Source organism: Pelophylax lessonae (genome assembly GCF_965119305.1).
Source record: "Pelophylax lessonae genome assembly, chromosome: 3".
Lineage (NCBI taxonomy): Eukaryota > Metazoa > Chordata > Amphibia > Anura > Ranidae > Pelophylax > Pelophylax lessonae.
The window spans coordinates 350,776,502-350,804,099 of NC_138770.1; the positions used below are offsets into that span (position 1 = coordinate 350,776,502).

Sequence of the window (27,598 nt, forward strand, 5' to 3'; positions counted from 1 at the left end):
CATAGTTTGTAGATGCTATAACTTTTCTGCAAACCAATCAATATACGCTTATTGGGATTTTTTTTTTACCAAAACATGTAGCAGAATACATATTGGCCTAAATGAATATGTTTTATAGCAGAAAGTTTAAAATATTGCATTTTTTTTTAATTTATCATTTTTTTTTTTTTTTATAGAGCAAAAAATAAAAACGGCAGAGGTGATCAAATACCACCAAAATAAAGCTCTATTTGTGGGGAAAAAAGACATCAATTTTTTTGGGGTACAGCATCGCACAACCGTGCAATTGCCAGTTAAAGTAATACAGTGCTGTATTGCAAAAAATGGCCTGGTCGTGAAGGGGGGTAAACCTTCCAGGGCTGAAGTGGTTAATGATCATGGTGTCACTGTGCTTGATTGACCCAGAAAACTCGCCTGACCCACACCCCATAGAGAATCTGTGGGGTTCTGTCACGAGGAAGATGAGAGACACCAGACCCAACAATGCAGACAAGCTGAAAGCCACTATCAAAGAAACCTGGGCTTCCATAACACCTCAGCAGTGCCACAGGCTGATCGCCTCCATGCCACACCGCATTGATGCAGTAATTCATGCAAAAGGAGTCCTGCCCAAGTATTGAGTGCCTGTAAGCCCTAACCATAAAAGTTAAAAGAAAGAAATGCTTGAAATATATCACTCTGTGTGTAATGAATCTAGAATATATGAGTTTCACTTTTTGAATTGAATTACTGAAATAAATTAACTTTTTGATGATATTCTAATTTATGAGATGCACCTTTATATAGCTAGTACACATGAGAAACTGATAACAAGTTGCTGCAAATATGGCAGATGGAAGCTTTTTTTTTTTTTTTTTTTTTTTTTTTTTTAGATTTCTTCTTTTAAAAGTCTCTGGTTGTTTGTGGAGCAGGGCTATATATGTTTTGGTTTTTCCTTTATATGGGGTTGATTTGCTAATCAAGTAGGCAGTTTACTTTGCAAAAGATGTCGTGCTTTGCAAGGCAATTTTCCCCAGAGTTTGGAGAATGTGGTACAATTTTACTTTACAAAGAATACCCAGTCACATGCAAGAAGAAGAATAAAAAAGCAGCATTTTGCTTGCATATGTTTGGATGGAGGTCAGCAGGGCTTCAACTTATTCGCTAAGCTCTGGGAAAAATACCCTTGCAAAGTGAACAGCCTATTTGCCTTTGTGGATCAACCCCTCTGTGTTGCGCCTACAATGCTGATGTGTGTTCAAAGCAGTTTATGAGTATAAGGCTTGTCGCAATCACAGGTTTTCCTTTTTTTCAAAGCAATAAAATATGGTTTAGCAATGATACACATCAGGCATCAATAGGCTTGTGGGCACACAGGCAGCAAAAATAGCTCAGAACTAAGAGCTGGAGTACATCATGGGCTCTCTGATAGATAGATAGATAGATAGATAGATAGATAGATAGATAGATAGATAGATAGATAGATAGATAGATAGATAGATAGATAGATAGATAGATAGATAATACATTGTATGTATATTAGGGTCAAGCAGTAGTTAAATTAGGTTTTTTTTATTTTATAAGTAAGCGCAAAATATTATCATTCTAAGGATTTTTTTTTTTTTTATTTCCAAAAGAATCCTTCATTACTCTGTTATATCTGAGGTTCCTGTTTTTTTTTGGAAACTTGACAATTAGTACATAGGATAAACTAAAATGCTTGTTTCATCTTAAGCCCAAAAATCAGTAACATACTTACAGGAAAATCAAAGCATAACAATACATCATAAAACATACTGTACAAGGGACAAATCTCTCATAATTGAGTCACTCTTTGGTCAGCAAGTGAGACCCAATAAATGCCAGCTGTTATAATTTAAGTGATGCTGTGGGTAACAAATTATATTTTCAATGCATTATTGCATGCATTACTGTCTATTAACACTGCAGTTTAAAAAAGAGTGGGATTCATGGACCCTAAAACTATTAATTGTACAAATATACTTAACTTTTTCTTTAAGGCATACAAAAGTAGGTATTTGAGTACAGGTTTATTGCATTAGTATATTAGATTTCCACTGGTCAGAAACATAATACAGTGGTACACTTGTTTTTGCCTTTTTGCAATACATACATGTTTTTCCATCTCCAGCACTTGGATCACCCTCTCCATCAGCATACATGGCAACCACATTTATAGAGTAAGGAGTGTCAGGAGTCAGGCGTTCTAACACCAAATTGCGAGTGTTGCTGTTGACCACAACCTAGAAATAAGCATGCATAGATACTATTACTTTCAAGATACAGAAAATTATATCAGTGTATACATCATAATTTGGAGAATAGCCAAACATCCTGGGGGATCACCACTAAGACACTCACAACTTCAAATAAGGAAAGGTTAAATACAGTAGGCTACTCATTTTAGCTCTGCTGGCCTTCAGGTTGCAGATACAGTTAAACCCTAGGAACTAGTGTACAAATGAGTGAGGGATTCTAGATAAAAATCATTGGGTCCCAATGAAAACTGCAAGAACTCTCACCACTGAATGCAGCTCTAAGTGACATGTTTGTGCAGGCCTAACGCTCATATAGAGACTTTCACAGGAATAGTAAAAATAATAACCAAGGAACTATTTTGGTAAAAGCTGGAAATCAGACAATCCAGATGCAAGGTATGGGAGGAAAGCCACTAGTATTGGGAAATGGGAGTAGGATTAGGCTGGAGGGAGGGGCCTGAACATGGCGTGCTCAGAGGGCTCAATGTAGGGCCCTGAGAGGCCGCACCTATGGATGCCTGCAAAACTCTGAAGGTTTAGCAAGGGGGAATTGGTGCAGTGGTGCAGGGAACGAGGAAGGGAGGAGCTTCCTGTCTTGGTGACCCAGGGTGAGAGACCGGAGATGGAAGAGAGGATGGACCTGCAGGAGCTGCTCGTTTATTAAGAGCAAGAGGGGAAAAATCGGCAATGCCGGAGGAGTGCAGGGGCTGCAGGGTTAGAGAGAAGTGTGTGCAGGAGTGGAGGAGGGCTGGGGATGATGTGAGAGGCAGTGAAACCAAGAGGAGACAAACAATAGTGATGGGAAGTTTGATTATTTTAAGTGAATCGGTTAATTTCAAACTACTGACTGCTGACAAGCAAGTGAACCGAAGCTCTGACTCAACCTTACTCAAACTTACTTCATACAGCAACCCCTGTACCATATACCAGGAACTAACCCACAGAGCTCACACTCTAATATACAGAGAGAGGCTACAGTATATAGAGATATGTGTGCCCTGCAGAGCTAACACTCTATATACTGTATACTCTCTGTATATTAGAGTGTTAGCTCTGCAGGACACACATCTCTCTATATACTGTCTCTGTATCCTCTCTGTATATTAGCGGGTCAGCTCTACAGGACACATCTCCCTATATACTGTATCCTCTCTGTATATTAGAGCATCAGCTCTGCAGGACACACACCTCTCTATATACTGTATCTGTATCCTCTCTGTATGTTAGAGAGAAGTGTTTCCTGCAGAGCTGACGCTCAAATATACAGAGAGTATACAGAGACAGTATACAGAGAGATGTGTGTCCTGCAGAGCTAACACTCTAACTAAAGGGTTAAATAATAAATCTGAATTTTTATCTCTTCTCATCCAGACTGTGTCACTACTGTCTGTGCCTTATCACTGCTGCCATCTGATTATTTATTTGGTGTATTGTTTTACTGGTGGTGAATGATTCTTTTAGTGTACTCGGTTCTGAGACAAACTATTCTTTTAGTGTGTTCAATTCTAACTGAGACTGACACATATGTGACGGTTTATTGACTCAGTAACTGGTCTGCTGTACTGAGTACTCTTGACTCAGAACTGTGATTGGTTGTTTCCAGCATGTCAATGTGCTGGGAGCCGTCTGATTGGTTACAGGGAGGAGCTAAGCTCTCTCACACTAGGATCATATTCCCAGACCTTTCTCTCCTATTGAGTGAGTCACAAGTGAACCGTTTCATATGAGTCAGTTCAGTCAGATGAACCAAGTCATCAAATTCACTGAAAATAATCGATTCAAAAGAACGATTCGTTCATGAACTGGACATCACTAGCAGACACTGAGACTGCATTAAAACGGAGCCTGAAGGCTGCAGGAAACCACCCAGAAGGGAAAGTAGAAGAGGGGTGAGGGGAAAAACAATGTCTGGATGAACTTTAATGTAATTGAGTTAATAATATAAGCCTGTCTCCTACACAATCGGTAAAGGATGGATAGAAGCAAGATGCAATAATGCCACATAGATTGGACAGAAATATAAAGTGTACAGTGAGACGTGAATTGAAATAGTGTTCTCCCCCCTAAGTTAATGGGTCTGGGAGAGGTCAGTGGAGAGCTTAAGTGCCCAGCATGATCAGGAAAAGGAATTTCCCCCCTTACTACTATGATGGGACAGTGCACACTGCAAAACTCACTGGTGCCTAAATCAACGGTTAGTAATCAAACTGCAGCCTGTGCACCTGTGAGGTTTAATGAGTAAAATTATATGGATACTCGTGGAGTACATAGCACCTTACCCCCCCCCCCCCCCCTCTAATAAGTTTTAAAATGTAATGTGAACTTTGAACGTTGAATCACGCTAGAAACCTATAAATGATGCCATAGAAGAGGAAAGACATATATACTGTACTAAGCACCCTAGCACTTTGATAACCCCCATCAGTGTCCTTGCACCCTGTACGTCCCACCTCCTTATGGTGGAACCCCCCTACCCCCCTGAAAATTCATATATTGTAAATTAAGCACTACTCAGCACTTTGCAAAGCAATTATGAGTCCTTAAGCCAAAGATAAAACAGCAAAAGCCAACACAAGCATGACGGAAATTAAGACATTTCTGACTGTAGAGAGGAGCTTAAAAAGCCCAACTACAGGAAAATCGCAAAGCTCTACAGATAAGGAGAGAAAAATAGATGTCAAAAAAGGGAAGCTCAATCAAACTGTAGCAACACCGAATCAATCCCTAGAATAAACACTCATGAAGGAAGATATACATGAAAGTCAATTACAAAGGTCAGAAGGGACAGAGTGTACAAAAATAAGCTTGCAACTCCCAATTAAATCTGAAATGATGGATTTGTTCCAAAAAATTGGAAAACATCATCAGAGAGGAAATATCCACATTACAAGGTGATATGGTAGTCAGAGTTGAAGAGGTGGAAGAGAAATTGGAATCCGAAGGAGAAGTTATAAGAAAACTAAAAGAGCAGATAGGAAAACTACAAAGGGATCAAAGGACAATGGAATATGGAATATGAAATAGAAGATAAGGAGAATAGGAGCAGAAGGATGAATCTGAGGATAAGAGGCTTACCAGAGGAAGAGAAAGAAGACTTAGAAGGGAAGATAAGCAATGTCTTTAACCCCCTCCTAGGAAGACCGGAGGAGACTCGGATTAAAATAGAGAGGGTACACAGAATTAAGAAACCCCCAGGCATAGCCGTATAGAAGCCAAGGGACGTGATAAGGAAATCTGAGGACTATAAAGACAAAGCTAAGAGATTGACTTTAAAGGAGTGAAGCTACAGATATTTGCGGACCTATCAAAAGACACACTATTGAAATCTTTATTGGAAGAGATGAGAGGGAAAGGAGTGAAGTATAGTTGGGTGTCTCCTGCATTCTTAGTTGGGCAGAAAGATGAAAGATCGGCCCGATTAAGATTCCCAGAGGAGTTGCAACAATACTGCGACAGACTGGACTTGAACACTAGGGAAATACCAGGATGGCTGATGGACAAGAGGTCCCTAGAGGGGAGGAAGGAAAATGGCAGCAAAAAAGAGGGGGGGAGGGGTGAAGGAGGAAGGTAGCGGGAAGTAGAATTAAGGGTAGTACCAGAGATGATATAAGGAGAAGGAAGCAAAAAAGAGGGGGGGAGGGGTGAAGGAGGAAGGTAGCAGGAAATAGAATTAAGGGTAGTACCCAAGATGATATCAGGAGAAGGAGCTAGTGTGGGTGTTAGGTGGTGGCTCTCTCCCTTTTCTCTTTTTCATGTGGGGAGTGTTTAGGGGGAGAAGCTCAGAGATGTACATGTCTAGAGTCCAACTCCTTGGACAGTGGGATCAAGAGCCCTCAATTTTCTTCCCCTTTTCTCTTCTTTAATTAGGGAGTTTTTAGGGGGAGAGACTCAGAGGCATACGTCCTAGGGCATCACCGCCGATCCCTCAAAAGTTATGTCATATGGGCTTGGGAGCAGGGGAGGGGTGAAGTGGGGAGGGGTGAAGGGAGGAGGGGGGAGTGGGCGGGTATGGGAGGGAAAGGAGGGGGGTAAGTATATGTTGCTTAAGTCATTTTTGCTCTAGTGAGAGTCAGTTCTCTCTCCCTCACCTCACCAATATCCCTCTGTCGACATTAATTAAGCAACGGAAAGTTGAAGTCCAGGTAAGGAAAGGTATAAAACTGAAGGAGAGGACGAGAGAGGGAGGAGGAGGAGAGGGAGAGAGACTAAAATAAATGACACTAAACTTCTTATCATATAATGTCAGAGGATTAAACAACCCAATGAAGAGATCAAAAATACTCAAGGAAATTAAACAATATGCATCAAGTGTAGTATTCCTTCAGAAAATACACATCATACATGATGTTAACATCAGACTGTACTCAAAAGAATACCCAACCTGGTTCTATGGAGACTCAACAACGAAACGCGCAAAGGGTGTGGACATTGGTTTTGGTAAAGGATTGGATGTAAGGATAGAAGAGAGGATGATGGATCTAGAAGGGAGATACATTTTCCTGAGGGGTAAGATACAGGGGAGAGTATACCCTCGCGAACATATATTGGCCAAATAAAAAAACAATACAATATCTGATTAGTAAGCTAGAAGACTTTAAGAAAGGTATAACAATAATGGTTGGGGATTTTAAAATTTGCCTTGACCCGGAGATGGACACGACGTTGCATGCATCGAGGAGATGAGGTAAGAAATTGAGCCAGGTCAAAAAAAAGTTACATCAGGTGCAGCTGGTGGATTCCGGGAGGATACAACACCCCAGAGAAAGGGATTATACCGATTACTCCTCGCCGTCCTCGGTGCATGGGACGTACTCTAGATTAGATTATGTGTTAGTGGATCATAGAATCTTAGAAAATATAGAGAAATCGACAATAGGAATAACAACTTTGTCAGACCATGCTCCAGTAATTGTAAATCTGAGACAAGAAGAGGTGCAGGAGAAGATGAGTAATTGGAGGTTGAATGAGGATTTGATATTAGACAAGGAAATAGAAAACAAAATAAGAGAGGGGATACAACAATACTTTAGTTTAAACGAAACATCTGAAGTAGCAAAAGCTAGAGTGTGGGAAGCACACAAGGCTTACATTAGAGGAATATTAATATCTTTGGGGGTTAAAAAAAAGAGGGAGAGGGCTAGTCAGAAAAATAGAAAGAAAGAAAAGAAAGAAATATACGAGTTGGAGCAGGCACATAAAAAAACGGGGGAGGGAGAAATACAGCAGTCCCTGGTGGGTAAGCGTAAAGAATTAAAGGAAGTAATAGAACAGGAAAAAAAACAGCCTTTAATAGAGTAGCTGCAGATAGATACAGGTGGGGTAATAAACCCAGGAAATACAGTGGGTACGGAAAGTATTCAGACCCCTTTAAATTTTTCACTCTTTGTTATATTGCAGCCATTTGCTAAAATCATTTAGGTTCATTCTTCTTCCTCATGAATGTACACATAGCACCCCATACTGACAGAAAAACACAGAATTGTTGACATTGTTGCAGATTTATTAAAAAAGAAAAACTGAAATATCACATGGTCCTAAGTATTCAGACCCTTTGCTCAGTATTTAGTAGAAGCCCCCTTTTGATCTAATACAGCCAGGAGTCTTTTTGGGAAAGATGCAACAAGTCTTTCACACCTGGATTTGGGGATCCTCTGCCATTCCTCCTTGCAGATCCTCTCCAGTTCTGTCAGGTTGGATGGTAAACGTTGGTGGACAGCCATTTGTAGGTCTCTCCAGAGATGCTCAATTGGGTTTAAGTCAGGGCTCTGGCTGGGCCATTCAAGAACAGTCATGGAGTTGTTGTGAAGCCACTCCTTCGTTATTTTAGCTGTGTGCTTAGGGTCATTGTCTTGTTGGAAGGTAAACCTTCGGCCCAGTCTGAGGTCCAGAGCACTCTGGAGAAGGTTTTTGTCCAGGATATCCCTGTACTTGGCCGCATTCATCTTTCCCTCGATTGCAACCAGTCGTCCTGTCCCTGCAGCTGAAAAACACCCCCACAGCATGATGCTGCCACCACCATGCTTCACTGTTGGGACTGTATTGGACAGGTGATGAGCAGTGCCTGGTTTTCTCCACACATACCGCTTAGAATTAAGGCCAAAAAGTTCTATTTTGGTCTCATCAGACCAGAGAATCTTATTTCTCACCATCTTGGAGTCCTTCAGGTGTTTTTTAGCAAACTCCATGCGGGCTTTCATGTGTCTTACACTGAGGAGAGGCTTCCGTCGGGCCACTCTGCCATAAAGCCCCGACTGGTGGAGGGCTGCAGTGATGGTTGACTTTCTACAACTTTCTCCCATCTCCTGACTGCATCTCTGGAGCTCAGCCACAGTGATCTTTGGGTTCTTCTTTACCTCTCTCACCAAGGCTCTTCTCCCCCGATAGCTAAGTTTGGCTGGACGGCCAGCTCTAGGAAGGGTTCTGGTTGTCCCAAACGTCTTCCTTCTGTGCCTTGCCACAATTCTGTCTGTGAGCTCTTCAGGCAGTTCCTTTGACCTCGTGATTCTCATTTGCTCTGACATGCATTGTGATCTGGAAGGTCTTATATAGACAGGTGTGTGGCTTTCCTAATCAAGTCCAATCAGTATAATCAAACACAGCTGGACTCAAATGAAGGTGTAGAACCATCTCAAGGATGATCAGAAGAAATGGAAAGCACCTGAGTTAAATATATGAGTGTCACAGCAAAGGGTCTGAATACTTAGGACCGTGTGATATTTCAGTTTTTCTTTTTTAATAAATCTGCAACAATGTCAACAATTCTGTGTTTTTCTGTCAGTATGGGGTGCTATGTGTACATTCATGAGGAAGAAGAATGAACTTAAATGATTTTAGCAAATGGCTGCAATATAACAAAGAGTGAAAAATTGAAGGGGGTCTGAATACTTTCCGTACCCACTGTATCTTGAAAAAATACTTCAAAGTAAAAAAGCAAGGAATTATATAAGTAAAATGAAAGATAAGCAGGGTGAGAAGGTATATTCGACCAGGGAGATTGCGGAGGTATTTCCGGGAATATTACAGCACCTTGGACACAGTGAGACAAAAAGGATCACAGGAAAGGGAACAAAATAGAACTATGGAAATACAGGAATACATTAAAAAAGCACAATTATCAATATTAGAAGAAGAAAAATTAAAAAGATTAGAAGATCCTATCTCAGAAAAAGAAATTGAAATAGCTTTAAAAAATATATCCACAGGTAAAAGCCCAGGGACGGATGGCTATTTGACCCTCTATTATCAAAATATTAAAGAACAGTTAATTCCCAAATTATGTGCTTACTGTAACAGTATAGAAGAAGGGAATGGGTTTAGGAAGAAGTCTCTGTTAGCCCACATCACATTAATCCCAAAAGAAGGGAAGGATGTAACTTTGTGTGCAAGTTACAGACCGATCGCCTTATTAAATGAGGATATAAAACTTTATGCAAAAGTTCTAGCAACAAGATTGAAGGAGTTGATGCCCGAGTGGATACATGTGGACAAAACAGGCTTTGTCCCAGGGAGAGAGGGGAAGGACAACAGGATCAGGACGTTATTAATTATGCAATCTGTCAATTGACACCGAAAAAGCCTTTGACAGGGTAGACTGGGGCTTTATGATGGCCACAATGAAAGCGGTCAGAGTAGGACCAAAAATGATGAAGTAGATTAACGCCTTATATAACTGTCCAACTGCGGCAGTCAAAGTAAATGGAACATTGTCACTCCCTTTTTCTATGGAAAATGGAACGAGACAAGGATGTCCATTATTCCCTATTCTGTTTGTGTTATCACTAGAACCACTCTTGTCAAGGATTAGGAAAAATGTAGATATAGTGGGAATAAAAATTGGGGAAGTTGATCATAAAGTGGCCGCATACGCGGATGATATATTATTCTATGTAGCCAACCCAAGAATACATTATCAAACCTGATGAAAGAAATTTAAAAAATATTGAGCTTTGTCAAATCTAAAAATAAACCTAACCAAATCTGAAATATTAAACGTGAGTAGTAAAATAGAAGAGCTAAACTTGAAATCGGAATTTCCATTTACTTGGGGGAAAAAGTACTTAAATATCTGGGAATAAATTTAACAGGGCGGGATCTCTTTCAAGTAAATGACATCCCACCACTGAATGAAATTAAACAAGAGATAAGGAGGATGGCATGGAAACCTATTTCATGGTTGGGGAGGATAAATCTGGTCAAAATGGTAAAAGTACCAAAGATTTTGTATAAATTCCAGATGTTGCCAATTAGTGTCCCACAGATTTATTTTAAAAAACGTAATAGTTAATCATATCTGGCAAAAAAGAAACCACGGATTAAATACAAATTTTTATGTAGAGATAAAGCACAGGGAGGATTAGCTTTCAAAAAATATTATAATGCAGTCATAAAAGCGTGGGTCACAATATAGAACATAATGAGTGAAACAAATTTGGGTAATAACAGTTGGGTACCACTTAAAATATAGAAGGATGGGAGGGAAGACACCTGATTTGACTAGGAATGTTTTTAGTGTATGGGGTTATACATATAGGTTGGCCAAGTGGGAATACAATTCACCTTTAATAGCACTAGCAGGGGCAAATTATTTTATTCCAGGGAACAAACAACAGTTTGGTGAGTGGATATTAGATGAAGGGACACAAATAAAAGATATATTAAATAAGGGGAAAATATATGCTGTACATATAAGGATTTGAAACAAAAGGAGAATTAGATGGATTTGATTGAATGGCGGTACCTCCAGTTAAGACATTTTATTATGAAAATACCTCAACCAATTAGATCGGGAGAGGATTTATACCCCTTTGAATGCCTGTTTGTGGAACAGACAGAAGCAAAACATAACATCTCTAAGATATATAAAATACTTATAGGAATGGGGGGGGGGGCCTGAGGTGCCGCCATTCATTAGAAAATGGGGAGAGAAATTAGGCAGACATCTGGAGACCCAACAAATAAAGAAAGTAGTGGAAGCAGTTCATAAGGTAACAACAGATATAAGCTCAATAGAGCTGAATTATAAAAGCCTGGTGAGGAGGTATATAACCCCTGAGAAAGTATATGAGATACAACCAGAAAAATCCCCTATGTGTTGGCGGGGTTGCCCCAGATTGGTACAATGACCCATATATGGTGGGAATGTCCCAAGATAATGGAATATTGGCAAAGGATCAGGCAGTTAATAAAAGATATAGAAGGAACTGAGGTTAAGGATGATCCATAGGTGTGTTTATTCCATAATGTTAAAGAACCGATTAAACAATACAGAAATACATTGATCCCTAGTCTGCTGGTGGCAGCCAAGGGAGCAATACCAAAGAAATGGCAGGAACCAGAGGCTCCAGCAATTAAAGAGTGGTTTAGGAGAGTGGAATTTAAACAAGAAATTGAATATTTAAGTCAAAAAGAGAAAGGGGGATTAGATAGACACAAAAAGATCTGGGGGATTTGGAGAGAGTTTAAAAAAACTAGAAGTTTTATTGAGGAAATGACAAAAGGCTGTGGTGAAGTAATAAGGGATAGGTAACGAAGACCATTGGCAATAGGGGTAGGTTGCGGAGAGTGGGAGAGGGGGCAGGTGTGAGGGGAGGGATTGAAAGGGTGTTTGCATCTTCTATGCTGTTTTTTTTCTTTATTTTGCTTCTATTCTCTTCTTGAATATATATAAGGAGAGATGATGTAAATGCATGAAGATGTAACTGTCTGAAATTAAATAAAAATTTAAATAAGGAAAAAAAAAGTATTGGGAAATGAGGTTTTGGCACAAATGTTGCTGATGCTGTCCAAGGTAGGTAAAGCATTAAAGCCTGAAGCAGGAGAATAAAGATTGATGCAAGACTAGCTATTAATGAAAGCTTTATTCTAAAGGTAAGAATGCTGATGCATTTTAGGAGAAGAACATGTCTCTTTATTGGGATAAAAAGAAGTAGCAGAGTAATGTAGTGCACTATCCATGCTCAGATGCAAGCACAGGCCCCTTTAACTTAATTTCCCACAGGATTCCTCCAGGATACACTCAGGAAGTATACATTCCTAAGCTTCCCTCCCTCTGCAGCATAAAGAAGGCACACCTGATGTGCTAGAGATAGCTGAGCAAGTAATCTGCAGCCAGGTTCAAGGACCTCCACTATCATACCACAATTGCAAGCAGCCGGGACATAGTTCAATAGCATGCAGCTTCCCCAAAGACCAAAGGGAAGCCCCTCTCTGATTGCTACCAGAGTATTTCATTCCACTGTAAGGGACACTATTTACAGTATTTAAGTAGCTCTGTTCTGAATTGTTTTACTGAAGTAGTGAATCTAAGGTTGACTCTCTGCCATTATAGGTTCTTATGGAGAGTCTTATGCAGTCACATATTACCATGAATGAGCAACTGATTGAAACATTGTTGTGAAGAGTTCATTTTTCTACAGTGTGTGCTTTTTTTTTTTTTTTTGCCATCCTAAACCTATTTTGCAGTATTGCTTCTAACTTTAGTAAACTGCAAGTCATGGTTACCTTCTGCCTGTCAGTAACACAAAAAGATAATATTTAAAGAACAGCTTGCCACCCATAACAAGCTCACAAGAATTGTTAATGGCAAATTCTGAAAACATATGTCAAGGAACTACACCCAAAGGAATGAGTTGCTGCAGTATTCATTGCAACTCAGTGCTATTTACCTAATATACTACATACATAGGTGTCCCTATTCTTCAACTTTTCTGTCATACAAATGTATGCATCATGAAAATTTCTCCCCCTAAACAATTGTTACAAGTTTCTTGAGGTGATATCCCTTATATTTTAAATATCGCTCTTTACAGTTAGTCATATTTCTAAACCAAACATAGTTGAGAGCAAATGAGCTAATGGTACTTGAATACAACCAAAAAGACTCAATACTTACAGACAAAGGAGGACTTGTTGCATATAATGGAGAGTAGTTGACCTTGTATTGCTGGACAAGCCCAGGAGCTGGATCCCAGCGGACATTTAATGTGTTGGTAGTGGGGTTATATACTTCAATATTTTTTGCTGTTCCTCTCACCACTACAACAAAAGTAAAAATATATGTATATATTGGTTAGATGTGGTATTAGATCTAAGAGATTTGCCCTACTAATTCGTATTTACTTTTTGCATCACTGAAATTGTGGTATTCTGTGTTATGTAAAGGGCCAATGTTTTGGGGAAAAAACCTTTTTTACTTCTGACATTAAAAGATCCAAAGAATGAAAATCCTTTAAATATAGGTTTATTGAATTAGCCAAACAAATGATATCATTCCTCGTTTGTATTCTCACTAATGACCAATATGTCTTCCCACTATGATATACAAAACGTTCATACAGTAACAGTAATATTTTCAAGGAGACTTGCCAATGACATGTGCACATAAATTGCATTTTCTTTTTTTCTTTTTTTTCCTTTTTTTTAAGGAATAGCAGCTTTTACTATCTACAGGCACTCTTCTATGTGCATGAAGATGCCTGAATACACTAACATAAGCAAGTGATTACCCTTTTATTACTTACTTATCTAACTAGTTAACTACAAAATATATAGCATAAACAATTCTAAATTATTCAAACCAGACATAACCCCGAAATGGGTTTCCATTTCAATGCTTTAGATTTATCAGTTTCCTTATCGGGTTTTCCATAGCTTATTTACACCCCCCTAACTTTAGAAACATATGTTTGTGGCTTTCTTTTAATTCCATAGGACACACAAGTTTTTGAAGATGGAAATAAAGCATGATTCACATACATGTCCTTCCAGTTTCAGACATGCGGCCTCCATCTCCTTCTGAATATACAGGAACTACCGTCACAGTGTAGGGGGTGTCAGACTGAAGTCCTCTAAGAACTGTATAGATTGTATTTCCAGGAACAGTAGTCTGGAGAAAAAAATGCAGGAATTGACTTTATTATGTGTTAATTATATTTATTACTGGGTTAATATTTTAATGAAACAGTATTGATTCACTTCATGTTTCCTAAACAAAAATTACTTATAACTCTACTATTTCTAAATAAACTAGGACATTACTACGAACTCCAATTTCACCATACTAATTATTAGTTTACTAAAATTTGTTGTTTTTTATATAGAAATAACGTCTAATGAAACCTTGGTAAATTAGTGCACAGAATGTCAACTCTTACTACAGCCATTCCAAGATTTACAGCACCTGACAATCATCTATCATTTCCCCACCATGGAGGTCTTCATTAAATAGTTATGGCTTACCGTTCATAGAATGCCCAGCCCAGTACTCACTTCCTATGTCTATGCCTGGGTATTTAGGTAGTGAATTTATATATCCAACTATTATTAGCATGCTGCGCATACTGTATATTTTAAGTTACAGAGCATTGGATTAAGCACAGCATTTTTAACACATTACAGAAAAGAACTGCACAGCAGAGTCACCGCAAAAGGTCATTCTAGAAAAGTCAAACTATCCATCTATCAAAACTATCAATCAACTGTTTAAAGAAATAACAATGAAAAAAAAATGTTTACCACTTCTTCAGGTCCACCCGCAGTTGGGACATAAAAGACCTTATACCGACGTACATTCCCTTCTGCTGCCCCCCAGCGGACATTTAAAGTGCTTGTGGTTGGGTCATATACTCTCAGATTTTTCACTGTGTTTAGGGGTTCTGAAAAACAGGTAAATGTGGTATTACAATAAGCAATGACAACAAATATTGTGAGTTTCAATTATACTTCCTTTATGTTTGCTATTTCAAAATTCAGACTTTATTTGCCAATAACGCTAAAGTGAGCTATTTAAGAGTTATCTATGTCCCCTGTGTGATCAGTGCATAGTAGACAAAGTGACTATATAGGGATGGATATTCAACAGTAGGATTCATCTACTAACACTGTTTAGCATTTAATGCATCTTCTTACAGAAGGAGTTAAAAACTTTAGCCTCAGACAGATCATGCCAGGCATTATGGGATATCTTGTGTTGCCAAGGGGTAAAAATATCCAGAAGTTAGGTGAAATATATATTTACATAAGTACACATAAAAGTTTTACAGATACCTGGGATATAAAGAGGAACTTATGCATACAGAATAAGAAGAGTCTATATGAAAGCACATTTGTCTAATGCTGGAAATACAAGGATGGATATCAAAATGATCAAAAATCCCTGTTTCCGACCTAGATATTATTTACATATCTCTAACAATATAGTGTAACATACTTGTTTTTCCTTTGCCAGACATTCTTCCTCCTTCTTTATTTTGAGCATATATTGATGCCACAGTTATAGTGTATGGAGTATCTGGCTGAAGTTTCTGCAGCACAACACTGTTTTCTCTTCCTTCAACTGTTTGCTGGGGAGTAATTGAAAATAGCATCACTGTAAATTTAGATCCTACATGCACACACACAGTCTCTGTCCTTAGAAGAACATTTCTTCAGCAGCATACAGTCAATCAATTTGCACAGGTGTTTGGATAGATGGTATGTATAATGCAACACATAATGTAACAGGGAGAGAGAGTAAGAGCAGTAAAGTGCATCAATCAAGCAAAAGATATTTAATGCTTACAGGGAAGAAAACAGCATTACTTCCTAGGCTATGAAAAAGAGTGCCAGTGTAATGTAGGCTGTGGTTTAAAATGAACAGCTGAAAAATTATTAAATGTATTCAATTTATGCTTTTAACTAGTAATGCTAGTGCCTGGTGGTCTTATGAGCTTTGCCTATAAGAATGATCATTCCTTACATCATGTTGATCACAGAACAGCTCATACAGCAGCAGAGCAAAAGCTCCAACAAAGGAGGAACGGGATAGGAGTTTAGATTTACTCATGGTGCATATACCTCACTTCTTTGAGCTCTCAGTAAAATCACGCTTTGCTTCTTGCTATGCCCCCAGTATCCTCAAAATATCTTATACCATCTGACTTCATATTGGCACCCTGTACCTCAAATGCCCATGTGCCCTATTCTTCCTGTACCACTGGTCTTCCTGTATTCCTATATTCCTCCTGTGCTAGCATCCCTAAATTGAGCTTTTCTTCACAATTTGTGCATCTTTACTGTGGTTGTGTCTCCCTTCTCACCAACTAACCCATGTAGTCAGTACTTCATACAACTTATGTATCTTGTACTTTGGTTCCATGTTACACTTTTCCAGGAATTATGAGGTTTATTTACTAAAGGAAAATGCACGGTGCACTGCAAGTGCGCTTGCTCTAGAGCTTAGTAATTGAGGTAAAGCTTCACTTTGCAATGAATACTCAATCACATGCAAGGAAAATAAAATCAGCATTTTGCTTGTACATGATTGGATGACAGAAATTAGCATAACTTCCCCTAATTTCAGAGCTTCCACTCAGATCTAGAGCAAATGCACTTGTAGTGCACATTATATTTGCCTTTAGTAAATAAACCTCCCTGTGTTCTTCCTGTTCTTCTCTGTTACAGTATATCCTTTTCTTGAACCTTACCACCCAATGTCTTTACTTCCTGCCAGTCCACGAGTTTCCTATCTTTAGCCTACCATTTGTCAAATCATAGCATCCTTGCTTGCCTAATTAAAGGAGATCACCTTAATGAAAGTATCAGGGTCATTTAAAGCTTACATGTATTTTGCTTATATTTTCCCTTCCCTGGTTGCTCCCTCCCTCCGTTTCAGTTTTTATTACACATCTTATTTTAGACTCAGTGATGATTGGATTTCTGCGCTTGATCATGGCTTGTTGCACAGGGTGCTGTACATAGCTTTCTAAAAACATCACAGGACCCTGCCTTAGTACTCCTCTCAAGAACCCTAAACCCTAATGTAAGCAGTGGGCGGCTATTCAGGGAAATTCAACAAATTTAAAAATGCCCTGAAAGGTTCATGTCAGTCTGGAGCAGTGGGAGTTCCATTTGCATACAGACTACTTTAGGTAACACCCACAGATGATTCTAAGTCTACATGATTGAAGAACTGAAATCCAATGAGTGAAAGAGATGGATCAGGTCAGTCAGGCAGGGGAAGAAAGGCAAGATGATTCTAGATGTCTTTCAGCCAAGAACTTGAGATGGGCTTTATCTGACTTGCTGCAGCTTCTAATGCACACTAGGGAAGGTTTACAGTGTGCAGGAAAAACAAGCAATTCCATTGTAGAAAAGGAGCCTGTACAATTATGCAACACGGTACGATGAGGCTTTTAGCTTTAAGTATCAAAAATCATATGTAGTTTTAAGGGGAACTTTGCTGCTATAGCCCAATAAACAAACCATAACTGCAAACATATTACTTAAAGTTATACTAAAGTGAAAACTTTTTTTACCATTCTTTGTATTAAGGTAAGAAAATGTTTTATATTTCTCTGTGCCTCCAAAGCAAGCAGTATGCTATGGGGACACATGAAGAAGAGGAAGAGCCAGGATCGCCGCCGGGGGACCCGAGAAGAGGAGGATCGGAGCCGATCTGTGCAATACCACTGCACAGAGCAGGTGAGTGTAATATGTTTATTATTTTACTTCAAATAAATGTTGACTTTAGTGACACTTTAATGGCAAGTAGAGTATCAGGTCAACCCCTGTACCCCCAATGTCTTGCTGGTTCAATTTTGTGTTATCACCTCTGACTGATCTTCTGGTACTGACCTATTTTTTGATCATGACAAGAGACTTCTGAATCGTTTAACCATCTGGGTGAATAATCAGCCACATACATATGTCCTCACTTGAATAAAGCCAAATCGTGTTATATTTTCTACTACCTACTATTGTTACAGTTTTACATCAGTGCAAAATACAAAAAGGTGTACTTCCTAGTGAATTTAGCATTTTCAAATACTGCTGTGAATGATGTGCTTGGGTAATCCAACTAGTGAAGAAATAAATGTATTTCAAACATTTCCTAAGTGTCTTTTCCTGACCTCGACACTGCTGCTTGGAAATCTTCATAAATAAGCCTTTTAACCTATGTTCCTTGAGACAGAAGCTCAGCATTGGTGTTGTAGCATTGCCAATATTTACTCTCATGTGCTGGATTATTTACAGATACACATTCAGCAGTAAGAATGTATTTTATTAGCAGCTGGAAACAACTTCAAGAGAAGCATAATCACAGGGCATAAAAAAGATAAAAGACATAACATTCTGCCATTCAGGACTAGTACATCCTGATATGGAAATGATTTCAAAGACACAGGGAAAATTATTACTTCTTTAACCTACATGTCAATGAAGGAAACTGTCTTGAAAATTTGAGGTTGTTTGTAAATGGGGTGCACTGATTAGCTTATTAAAGGTTTTCCTCTTCTTAAGTAAAATCCCTCCAATAGCAATCCAGCAGCGGTCTCCCTACTTAGACCTCCTGATGTTCAGACTTCTGTAGCACTGAGAGCTATTTGGCCTTTTTTGGTTTGGCACAGCTCCAGATTCTAGTACTTATTCTCCTGTTCCCTATGCCTATACCTACTATGTTGCATTAAGTTGATCCTCCTGTCCTAGCATCCCTTAAGTCAGCTTTTTTGCACAATTTGTGCATCTTGTACAATGGCTTTGTCTCCTTTCCAACTAACTCCTGTAGTCAGTGCTTCAAACAACTCATATGTCTTTTACCTTTGTTTCTTATTTTATTTTTCCAGGAAACTTGTGTTCTTTCTGTTCTTCTTTGTGTTATCCCTATCTTGATCCTTAAAATCCGATATCTTTACTTGCCACCAGACCATAAGCCCCCCATCTTTAGCCTACCATTTGCCAAATCATAGCACCCTTGCTTGCCTAAGTAAAGAAGATAATTTTAGATGAAAGTATTGAGGTCATTTTAAGTGTCACTAAACCCACAACAGTAAAATCAGTCTGTATATGCAGTAAAGAATGCTTGTTATACTCACTGTGGAACCTAAGGGGTTAATCGGTTGCATTGTGTATAAAGGCTGTTTGATCATGTCTCTCTGATCCTCCTCCTCTTTCACTGTCTCCAAAAAATAACCTGATATTTACAGAGCCAGGGGAGCGGCTGCACATGCTCAGTTTGGTGTGTATTGCTAGAGAGTTTTTCTTTTCTATTGCAGAGTGCATATGATCAGCCCAGGGCCAACCAGTACTGTCCAGACATGTCCAGACAGAGGATCAGGGGACAATGAAAACTCCTCCTACAAGCTTTACTAGGAACTGATAGAAGTCACAAGGCTGTGATTTACTGCTCATGAGAAAAGGTATTTATCTGTTTATTTTTATAAAATAATTGCATGCCCATGTTCTGTGTACTGTGGGAGACCAGATATAGTGAATGCAGGTTCTGGGTTTAATAACAATTTAAAGCTGATGTTTTATCTGCTTATATTTTTCTTTCCCTGGTTGCTCTTTTCCCCCTTCATCAACATGCTAATTACATTTTAAATGAAACGTTTCAGTTTTTATTGGACATCTTATTTTAGACCCAGTGATGACTGGGTATCTGTGCTTCTCTGTTTAATGCAGGCAAATTTTGGCTTATTGGAGGGTGCATAGCTGTGGCTCCCATTGTGGAGGAAAAACTCCATGTTCAGATTTTATTTAAATCTTTGATAGGCAGGTTGAATGTAAGTTAGTACTCACAAAGCATTGCACACAGAAATCATGCAAGACTAAATCTCTAGTAAAAGTGTAGGAAAAAAGAAAAAAAGTAGTATTCATTCAGTAGCACATAACCGTGAACAGCTAAAGCTGTTTTCAATCCCTACCACTTATGATGAACGGTTTATGCATTATGAGGTAATAGGCACCAGCATGAATCTAAAGACATATATCTCCGATTTTTTTATTACACGTGATGTGTGAGAAGCATTAGTCCAAGTGATATGGGTTTATTGCCAGCTTCATGAATCAGCATTGAATAAACACTTACAGAACTATACACATAGTAAATGTCAAGCAGCAACACCATCACTTTAAAATGTTACAACTTATTTAAAGAGAGTGAACTTTGTAGTGCTGAGCTTTAAACATTCAATTAATAAGCACTGTTACACTAGTTAATAAAAGTTGTGTTGATTTAAACATGGTAGTAAAATGCACTGCGCGTCCTGTATTGGAACTTTAAAGCACTCTTTAAAAACCTTAGGATAACATCTGGCTTACTTGAAAGTTACCTTTAGGCAAGCTTTAGCAAGTAACACATCCTAGGTTGTTTAGTATTTTAAGTAATAAACTGAATACCCTGAGAATGCTTTGGGCTGCCAACAATAGTTTACATATTTTATGAGGTCTGCATTCCAAAATTTACTTGCTATTTGTATTTTTTTTTTTGGACTTATGTAGGAGGGATGCTAACAATGCAACTCATCAACCAGGACATACCATCCAATGTGACATAAATGGGTTGATTTAGTAAAGATAAATAGAATGGTCATTTTGCAAGTGAATTTTTCACTTTACAAGGTAATTGTCCTTTAGCTCAGTGGATGTGGAATAAATCCACTTTGCACATAATATCCAATCACATGCAAGAAAAATGTGAAATACTGTACTCATATTTTTGTTTGCACATGGTTGGATGATGGAAGGTTTACCTCATCTACTAATCTAAGTAAAAATTCCCCACAAAGTGAACAGTCTATTCACAAAATTAACCCCAAAAATGAATTGCCTATTGCCTCTCCAGAAAGACCACTGCTTCCACACAGAAAGCAAGGATCCTTATATTCAGCATGCTGGCAGGGAATGGTCTTTTCCACCTTAGTTGTGTCTGATTTCTAAAATAAAATACTGGAAGACCTGGCACACCTTTAATAGATGCAGATGGAATGTATTTAGTTGAGTTTAGTTGGGCTTTGAAAAGTTACTCCATGGGCACTCCACATACTTTGATGTCTTTTATGTGGGAACTTTGAAGAATATTAAATGGTCAGCAATGATAGCATTCACATGTACTGAGCCAAAGACAACAAACTAATGAGAAATATGTTTCGTTTCTGCCTAGAAATCCTTCTAAAGGTAATAAAACTGACTAGGGTGGTTCTGCCTCTATGGATCCAGTGAACCTGTTTCTTTCCCTCATAACAATACACAATTGCTTGATCTTGATTATTTTCATGCCACTGTGTGCTATTTTAAAATGGGATAAAATATTCTGTTCTCAGGTCATTGTGTAAACACATTAGCTAGTATGGGAAAAAGCCAGCATTCCCCACTGAGCTCACAGGATTTCAGTATAGTGCCTTTGATTTTGTTTTGAAAAAAGACATTTTATCATCATGCTTCCAGCAGATGCATTTTATAGAAACAGCTGGACATGCTTTGAAGTACATATTAATGGCATTTGCTAATAAAATGAAATAATATAATTTTTTCCGTGGCTTTTTCTCCTTTAATAGCATTTAAATTGTTTTCTTCATCCAATATTCATATTTAACAGCAACATATCCGCACATGTTTTGGCATAGGGAAAAACATTCCCCACATTTTTGGAAAACTGTCTTCCTCAAAATAGAATATTGAAGGCATTTAATTTATAGGTATTTAAATGCACTCCTGAAAATAATATTATTTACACACTGCTGGGTTATTCTGGTTTTAATCTATGTTTTTTCCCTTGGATGTAATACACAGCAGCTCCATTTTCTCTGAAAATGGCAATTCACACTGGCACCATTTCAATGGCATAGATTATCTGATTGTACAATGAAAAAAAAATAGGTTCATCCAATAGGTAAAAAAAACATGTAAGTATATGAATGGAATGTATTTGGCTTATGTAAACGGAAATTCTTTTTGGGTTTTCAAATGTAATTTGTTATTGCATTACCGTTTGTTCTACACCATCTCCAACAGAAGGCCGGTAAAATATATTGTAATTCTGCACTTTTCCGTCTGCATGATCCCATCTCACGGTCAGGCTACTTGATGTAGCATTGAACACCTGAAGGTTTTTAGGACCTGAAACTTAAGTAGTGATTATAAAATCAGGGCTAAAGTAAAGCACATTCTACAATCATAGCAAATTAGTTAAAAATAGCACTAAAAGGATGCTGATTTTCTTTAAAAAACCTGATATAAAGTAATTCCTACACTTGCCATATTTGTAATGTAATGTTATTAAAAATTGTCTGTTTTTTTTCACATTACAGATTGCTTTAATTAAAATTACTTTCTTACAACAATGGTATCTGATTTCTAGAGACATTTTGAAGCACACATTTTCCCCTTTAACCACTTGTCGACCGCCCGCTAAGGTTTTACTGCGGCAGGCTGGCTCAGCTGCGCAAAACTACTTAGGGGTACGTGGGTCGCAGGAGTGGTCCTGGGAGGACGAGCGCACAATGCCGGCGGCACGCTTCCTCCCCCACTAGGCAGCAGGGCTGCTGATCCACATGACCGGCAGCCGCGTATGCAGCCGGGCACCCATGATCGCTCCCCGCTGAGAGATAAGGACGGACAGCTGTTGTAAACACAGCTGACCATTGTTCTCTCTGAAATTATCACAGAGCGCCGGTGATCCTTCTATATAGGATCACAGGTCTCTATGATCATTTCACAAGTCCCTCCCCCCACAGTTAGAAAACACTACCCTAGGCTCACAATTAACCCTTTTTATCACCCTTAGGTTAATCCCTTCACTGCCAATGTCATTATTACAGTAACAGTGCATATTTTTAGCACTGATTACTGCAGCAATGTCACTGGTCATCCCAAAAGTGTCAAAAATGTCGGGGGTCCGATCTATCCGCCACAATGTCGCAGTCTGGCTAAAAATCGCAGATCACCGCCATTAGAAGAAAAAAATAAATAAATAAAAATGACATAAATCTTTCCCCTAGCTTGTAGACACAATAACTTTTGCGCAAACCAATCAAAATACGCTTATTGCAATTTTTTTATCAAGAATATGTAGCAAAATACAAATTGGCCTAAAAGGATGAAAATTTTTGATTTTTAATTTTTGGGGGGGGGGGGGAATGTTATATAGCAGAATTGGGAAAAATGTTGTTTTTTTCAGAATTGTTCCTTTTTTTTTTTTTTTATAGCACAAAAAATAAAAATCACAGAGGTGATCGAATACCACTAAAATAAATCTCTATTTGTGGGAAAAAAAGGACATCAATTTAATTTTGTTATAGTGTCGCACGACCGCGCAATTTTCCGTTTACAGTGTCGCACGACCGCACAATTTTCCGTTTAAATAACGCAGTGCCGAATCGCAAAAAATGGCCTGGTCATTAAGGGGGCAAATCCTTCTGGTCCAGAAGTGGTTAAAATATTATTTATTGGTTGTTTCATCCATTAACAGTTTTTTGGTCTGGCCATTGTCAGCTCTTCCCTTAGGTTTACTGCAGTGAACCCTATTTACTTCCTGATAATTTGCCCTATAGCCATATGGATGTTGAGGATGCAGCCTTTTTTTGAATTAGCATACAGCAAACAATCAAATGACTATAGCAGGCAGACTTTCCCACTTATTATTGAATTTGGGAAAGGATCTGGAGGACCTTGACTCAGTATTACCAGGATAAAATAGATATGAATCAGCAAGAAGCTTGCTAACACTTTAAGTTGTATATAATTTAACTAGAAAGGATTGTTTTTCATGAACAAAAGTGGAAAAATTATTGGATGATTTCTATATGTAGTAAAACAGAACTTTTAACCACTGGCAGCTCAACACACTCTACTTTTCTCCTCTAATATATACAGAACTTGGTGCCCAGAAGTCTGGCTACAATGCACATTTGAGCACCCCTATTTCAGCATTGTCCCACAAAGGTATTCATTATTAACCCTGGCATTATCTTTTTTAATCTATAGTCTTAATCATAAGTCACAACCAAATAAATGTGAATTATTTCAGAAATGTAGAAGTTTATATAATGTACAGTATACTCACAGAACTTTTTTTTCAAAAGAAAATGTGCAGGAACTCACCCTCCTCCCCTATGTCACACTTGTCTCCACCCCTACCCACCTCCTAGAACCGCCCCTTGTTTCCACCCCACCCATTTCCTAGCACCGCCCCTTATGTAGTGGGACGCCCCTAACATTTTACATTTTGACCTCAAATTAGCCCCAATTTATGCACTTTCAGACCTCAGACCAGTTGTAATGCATGCTGGAACTTGTGCTGCACACTACTACCCCATTGGGTTAAGGGTTTATGCACGCCAGCGTTCTGAAATATACAGCAAAAAAAGGGCATATTTTGGTGCCCGCAAGTCACAGGTATAGAGGCTGCCAGCATCCTGTAAAAACCAAAGTCAGGTAAAATACAAAAAAGCTGTATGCATGTATACACACATCCCAGCATCACTTCCGAACAGGGAAAGATGTGTACAGGGTGTATGTCCCAAATATATGTTCAGGGCACACATCCCTGTATACATACATGGTAACATGGTAATGTGCATCGGTATATGCGTACAGCCACTATGTATTTTAGCTTGCCATTGATTTCTTCTAGCAGCTAGTTGTACACAAGACCTGCGGCTCATGTGTGCTAAAGCAAGCCCGGTTTTTACACTGTACAGTAGGAATGAGCTCATACCTGTTCAGATATGTGTCTGAACCTGCCTAAGCTATCCTGCGAGGAAGCTGTCACTGCGGACTGTTGAAGCCACACGTATACACACCTCTTGTAAATATGAGACTGTGGGAAATGCCGCTGCCATTTATGATTGCCTGTTGGGTTTTACACCTTCCTGGTGGGATAGCTCAGGTGGGTTTGGATTGTCTCCAAACATATGCTGATGCCTACTGTACAGCTGTAAGTGTGCATGTACGTAAGCCCTTAGAATTCATTATTGTAACAGAAGCACTAATAGATTCATCCAGCGACACTAGAAAGGCCCCCAATTAACAACAAAAGACAGCTCCCCCTCCAGCAACCATAGAGAGCCCCCCATTCAGCAACAATAAACGGTCCCCCTATCTAGTAACGATAGATAGCCAACCCATCCAACAACAATAGACAGCCCCACATCAAGCAACAATAGACAGCCCCCCACCATCCAGCAACAATAGAAAGCCCTCTCCAGAAACAATGACAAATAAATTGCAGAGCTCAGCAGGGCAGCTCTCATTCACGGCTGCTACTGGCACTAAAATAAAGGAGGATGCAGTCATAGCAAGCAGGGGCAGCTAATATCACTCCGCCAGGACTCCCTCAGGCAGCCGGCACTACAGATGTTGTGTTGGAATATGCAGCCGCCAGTTTACTCCATGGCCAGTGCCTACCTCAACCAAGCTGGAAAAAAGTCCAGCTCCCTCACACTGTATTTTTGCAGAAGTGCCACAACAATAAACCACCTGTAAAGCCCCGTGTACGCATAATGAATGACAATAAAATAAAAAATAACAAATAAAAACAAAACTTACTTTCTGCTTTCTTAGGTACTAGAAACAAAAATAAATATATATTAGTACAATCAAATAAAAAAGCACAATGTAAAAATAAGAAATGAATATAAAATGCTATTTTTACATGTTCGCTCAGTGCCCATCAAACCCTCGCTCTCAGATTCATCAGGGTAGACAGCAGTAACAGAAACATCATATGGGGTGTCAAAGTCCAGATCCTCAAATACCAAAGTATTCTTCTCTCCATCCACAATGGTCTGTAACACATAATTGGGTTTTAAAGGCTGGTATAACCCACTGCCTCAATTTAGTTCAGTTAATTTTCTGTTGAAACCAAATGCTTACGTCTTTCTTTGGTCCAGCCTTTCCAACAGGTACCCAAGTTATCTTGTACAAAGCCACATCAGGTGCTCCATGGTCCCAAGTGCCACGGAAGCTTTTATTTGTTATCTCAGAGAATCGGAGGTTAGTTGGTGCTGGCACTGGAGCTATTCCCATAAAAAAAAAAAAAAAAAACAGTCGGCTATTTTATGGATTAAGGCATTAATGTATATCTTGTTATATTATCAAATCATATGCCTAGACATAATTAGCCTATTATACCAATAGTGATCTAATCTAGCATATTTAACTATAGGGCGACTGTAAAAAATTACAGCAATATGTTTAATGAGGATAAATATGCCATCAACCATATAGATTACACAAAGCAAACTAACGGTATACAATGAAAATTGCAAAAAAAACTATAGAATTTATATACTAGTAATAATCCATTCTTTGTTAATTTTTTATATTTTTTTTTTCTTGCATTTGATTGTGCATTTACAGCATATGTTCATTTTTTTCATCCTTTTTAACACTAACTAAATTAATACATATGGTAGGATATGGTGTGCATTCTGTTCAGATTAATATATAGCTGGTGAGTATTTTAAGAAGAACACCCTTCCTTACTTGTTCTTATTTCTATAATTTTTTAATTTTGTATATCCTGTGATATTTATTTCATCAGATATACAGTATAATGTCCTGTCATAAGCATTTTCAGACATATCCAATTAGTACAGTCCATATTTTAAAAATGTAATTGCAATAATGTGCAGAAAAAATAAAATACAGGATTTTTTAAGCCAAATGACTGACAGATGAATTTGAGTTGGCAATAATGGTTTTGTATTTTGCCCAATAAGATTACTACATTATTGTTAGGTAATACCAAATGATGAATAATTACGTGGTCCAACTTTTATAAATTAGACCTCTTTACAAACGGCCTCACTTGATACAGTCAGTACTTGATACAGTCAGCACTTGATACAGATACATCAATCAAACGTCATAATAATTAAAGTAGGACCAGTCTAGCTTGAACTTAGGTGACTCTTTGGATGTACAAAGTATTCATAACCACCTGTAGTGCCTTGTGTACTTCGTGGCTGGGATTTTCCAACATCCAACACTGCAGTGACACTGACATCATACACAGTTTGTGAGAGAAGGTCAATTAAAGGTGTAGTTGTCCTTTTGCCATCAACTTCAACCTAAAATCATGAAAATGCATGACAAAATATAGTATACAGACAAATCATGCCACATAACATGCATTTAGCATATTAAATATCACATTGTTGATCTTTCTTTATCTTTTTCACTTCTTCTCTCTGTCTGTTTCTGAACTCTATAAAGTTTTATAACTAGTTCACGCCTGAGAGGACTATTTGTAAAGGTAAGTTATTAATGATGATTAGAATAAATTATGGTCTATAGATAATGTCTATCCCGAACATATGGTTTGTTCTTACCTCTTTGTATTCATCTTCTTCTTCTGTTTTGTATCTCACTATGTATTTAAGGACATTTCCCGTAGCAGGATCCCAAAATACATTCATAGAACTGTGTGTAATATCTCTGAGCCTTATATTTCCCACTCCTTGAACTGGCACTGAAAAAAGGAAATGTAGAGTTATAAAACAGAAGCCTAGGTATACAGTTATAGTTTAGTGACATGCCCAAGGTTTAACCTTGCCAAGAGTAAGGCTGGCCATACATTA

At 38.4% G+C, this 27,598-nt stretch overlaps 1 protein-coding gene across 1 annotated transcript in view; it reads right to left on the reverse strand.

Moving 5' to 3' along the window:
• Positions 1-27,598, reverse strand: part of COL12A1 (collagen type XII alpha 1 chain) — a 237,203-nt gene that overhangs the window by 89,987 nt on the left and 119,618 nt on the right. Inside the window, exons 26-35 of the mRNA XM_082249431.1 lie at positions 27,350-27,489; positions 26,959-27,088; positions 25,890-26,032; positions 25,669-25,801; positions 22,003-22,139; positions 15,466-15,598; positions 14,772-14,911; positions 14,013-14,142; positions 13,150-13,292; positions 2,114-2,243 (exon numbers count right to left, since the gene is read on the reverse strand). Coding sequence (XP_082105557.1) covers positions 2,114-2,243; positions 13,150-13,292; positions 14,013-14,142; positions 14,772-14,911; positions 15,466-15,598; positions 22,003-22,139; positions 25,669-25,801; positions 25,890-26,032; positions 26,959-27,088; positions 27,350-27,489 — 1,359 coding nt within the window. The remainder of the gene's footprint in view (positions 1-2,113; positions 2,244-13,149; positions 13,293-14,012; positions 14,143-14,771; positions 14,912-15,465; positions 15,599-22,002; positions 22,140-25,668; positions 25,802-25,889; positions 26,033-26,958; positions 27,089-27,349; positions 27,490-27,598) is intronic.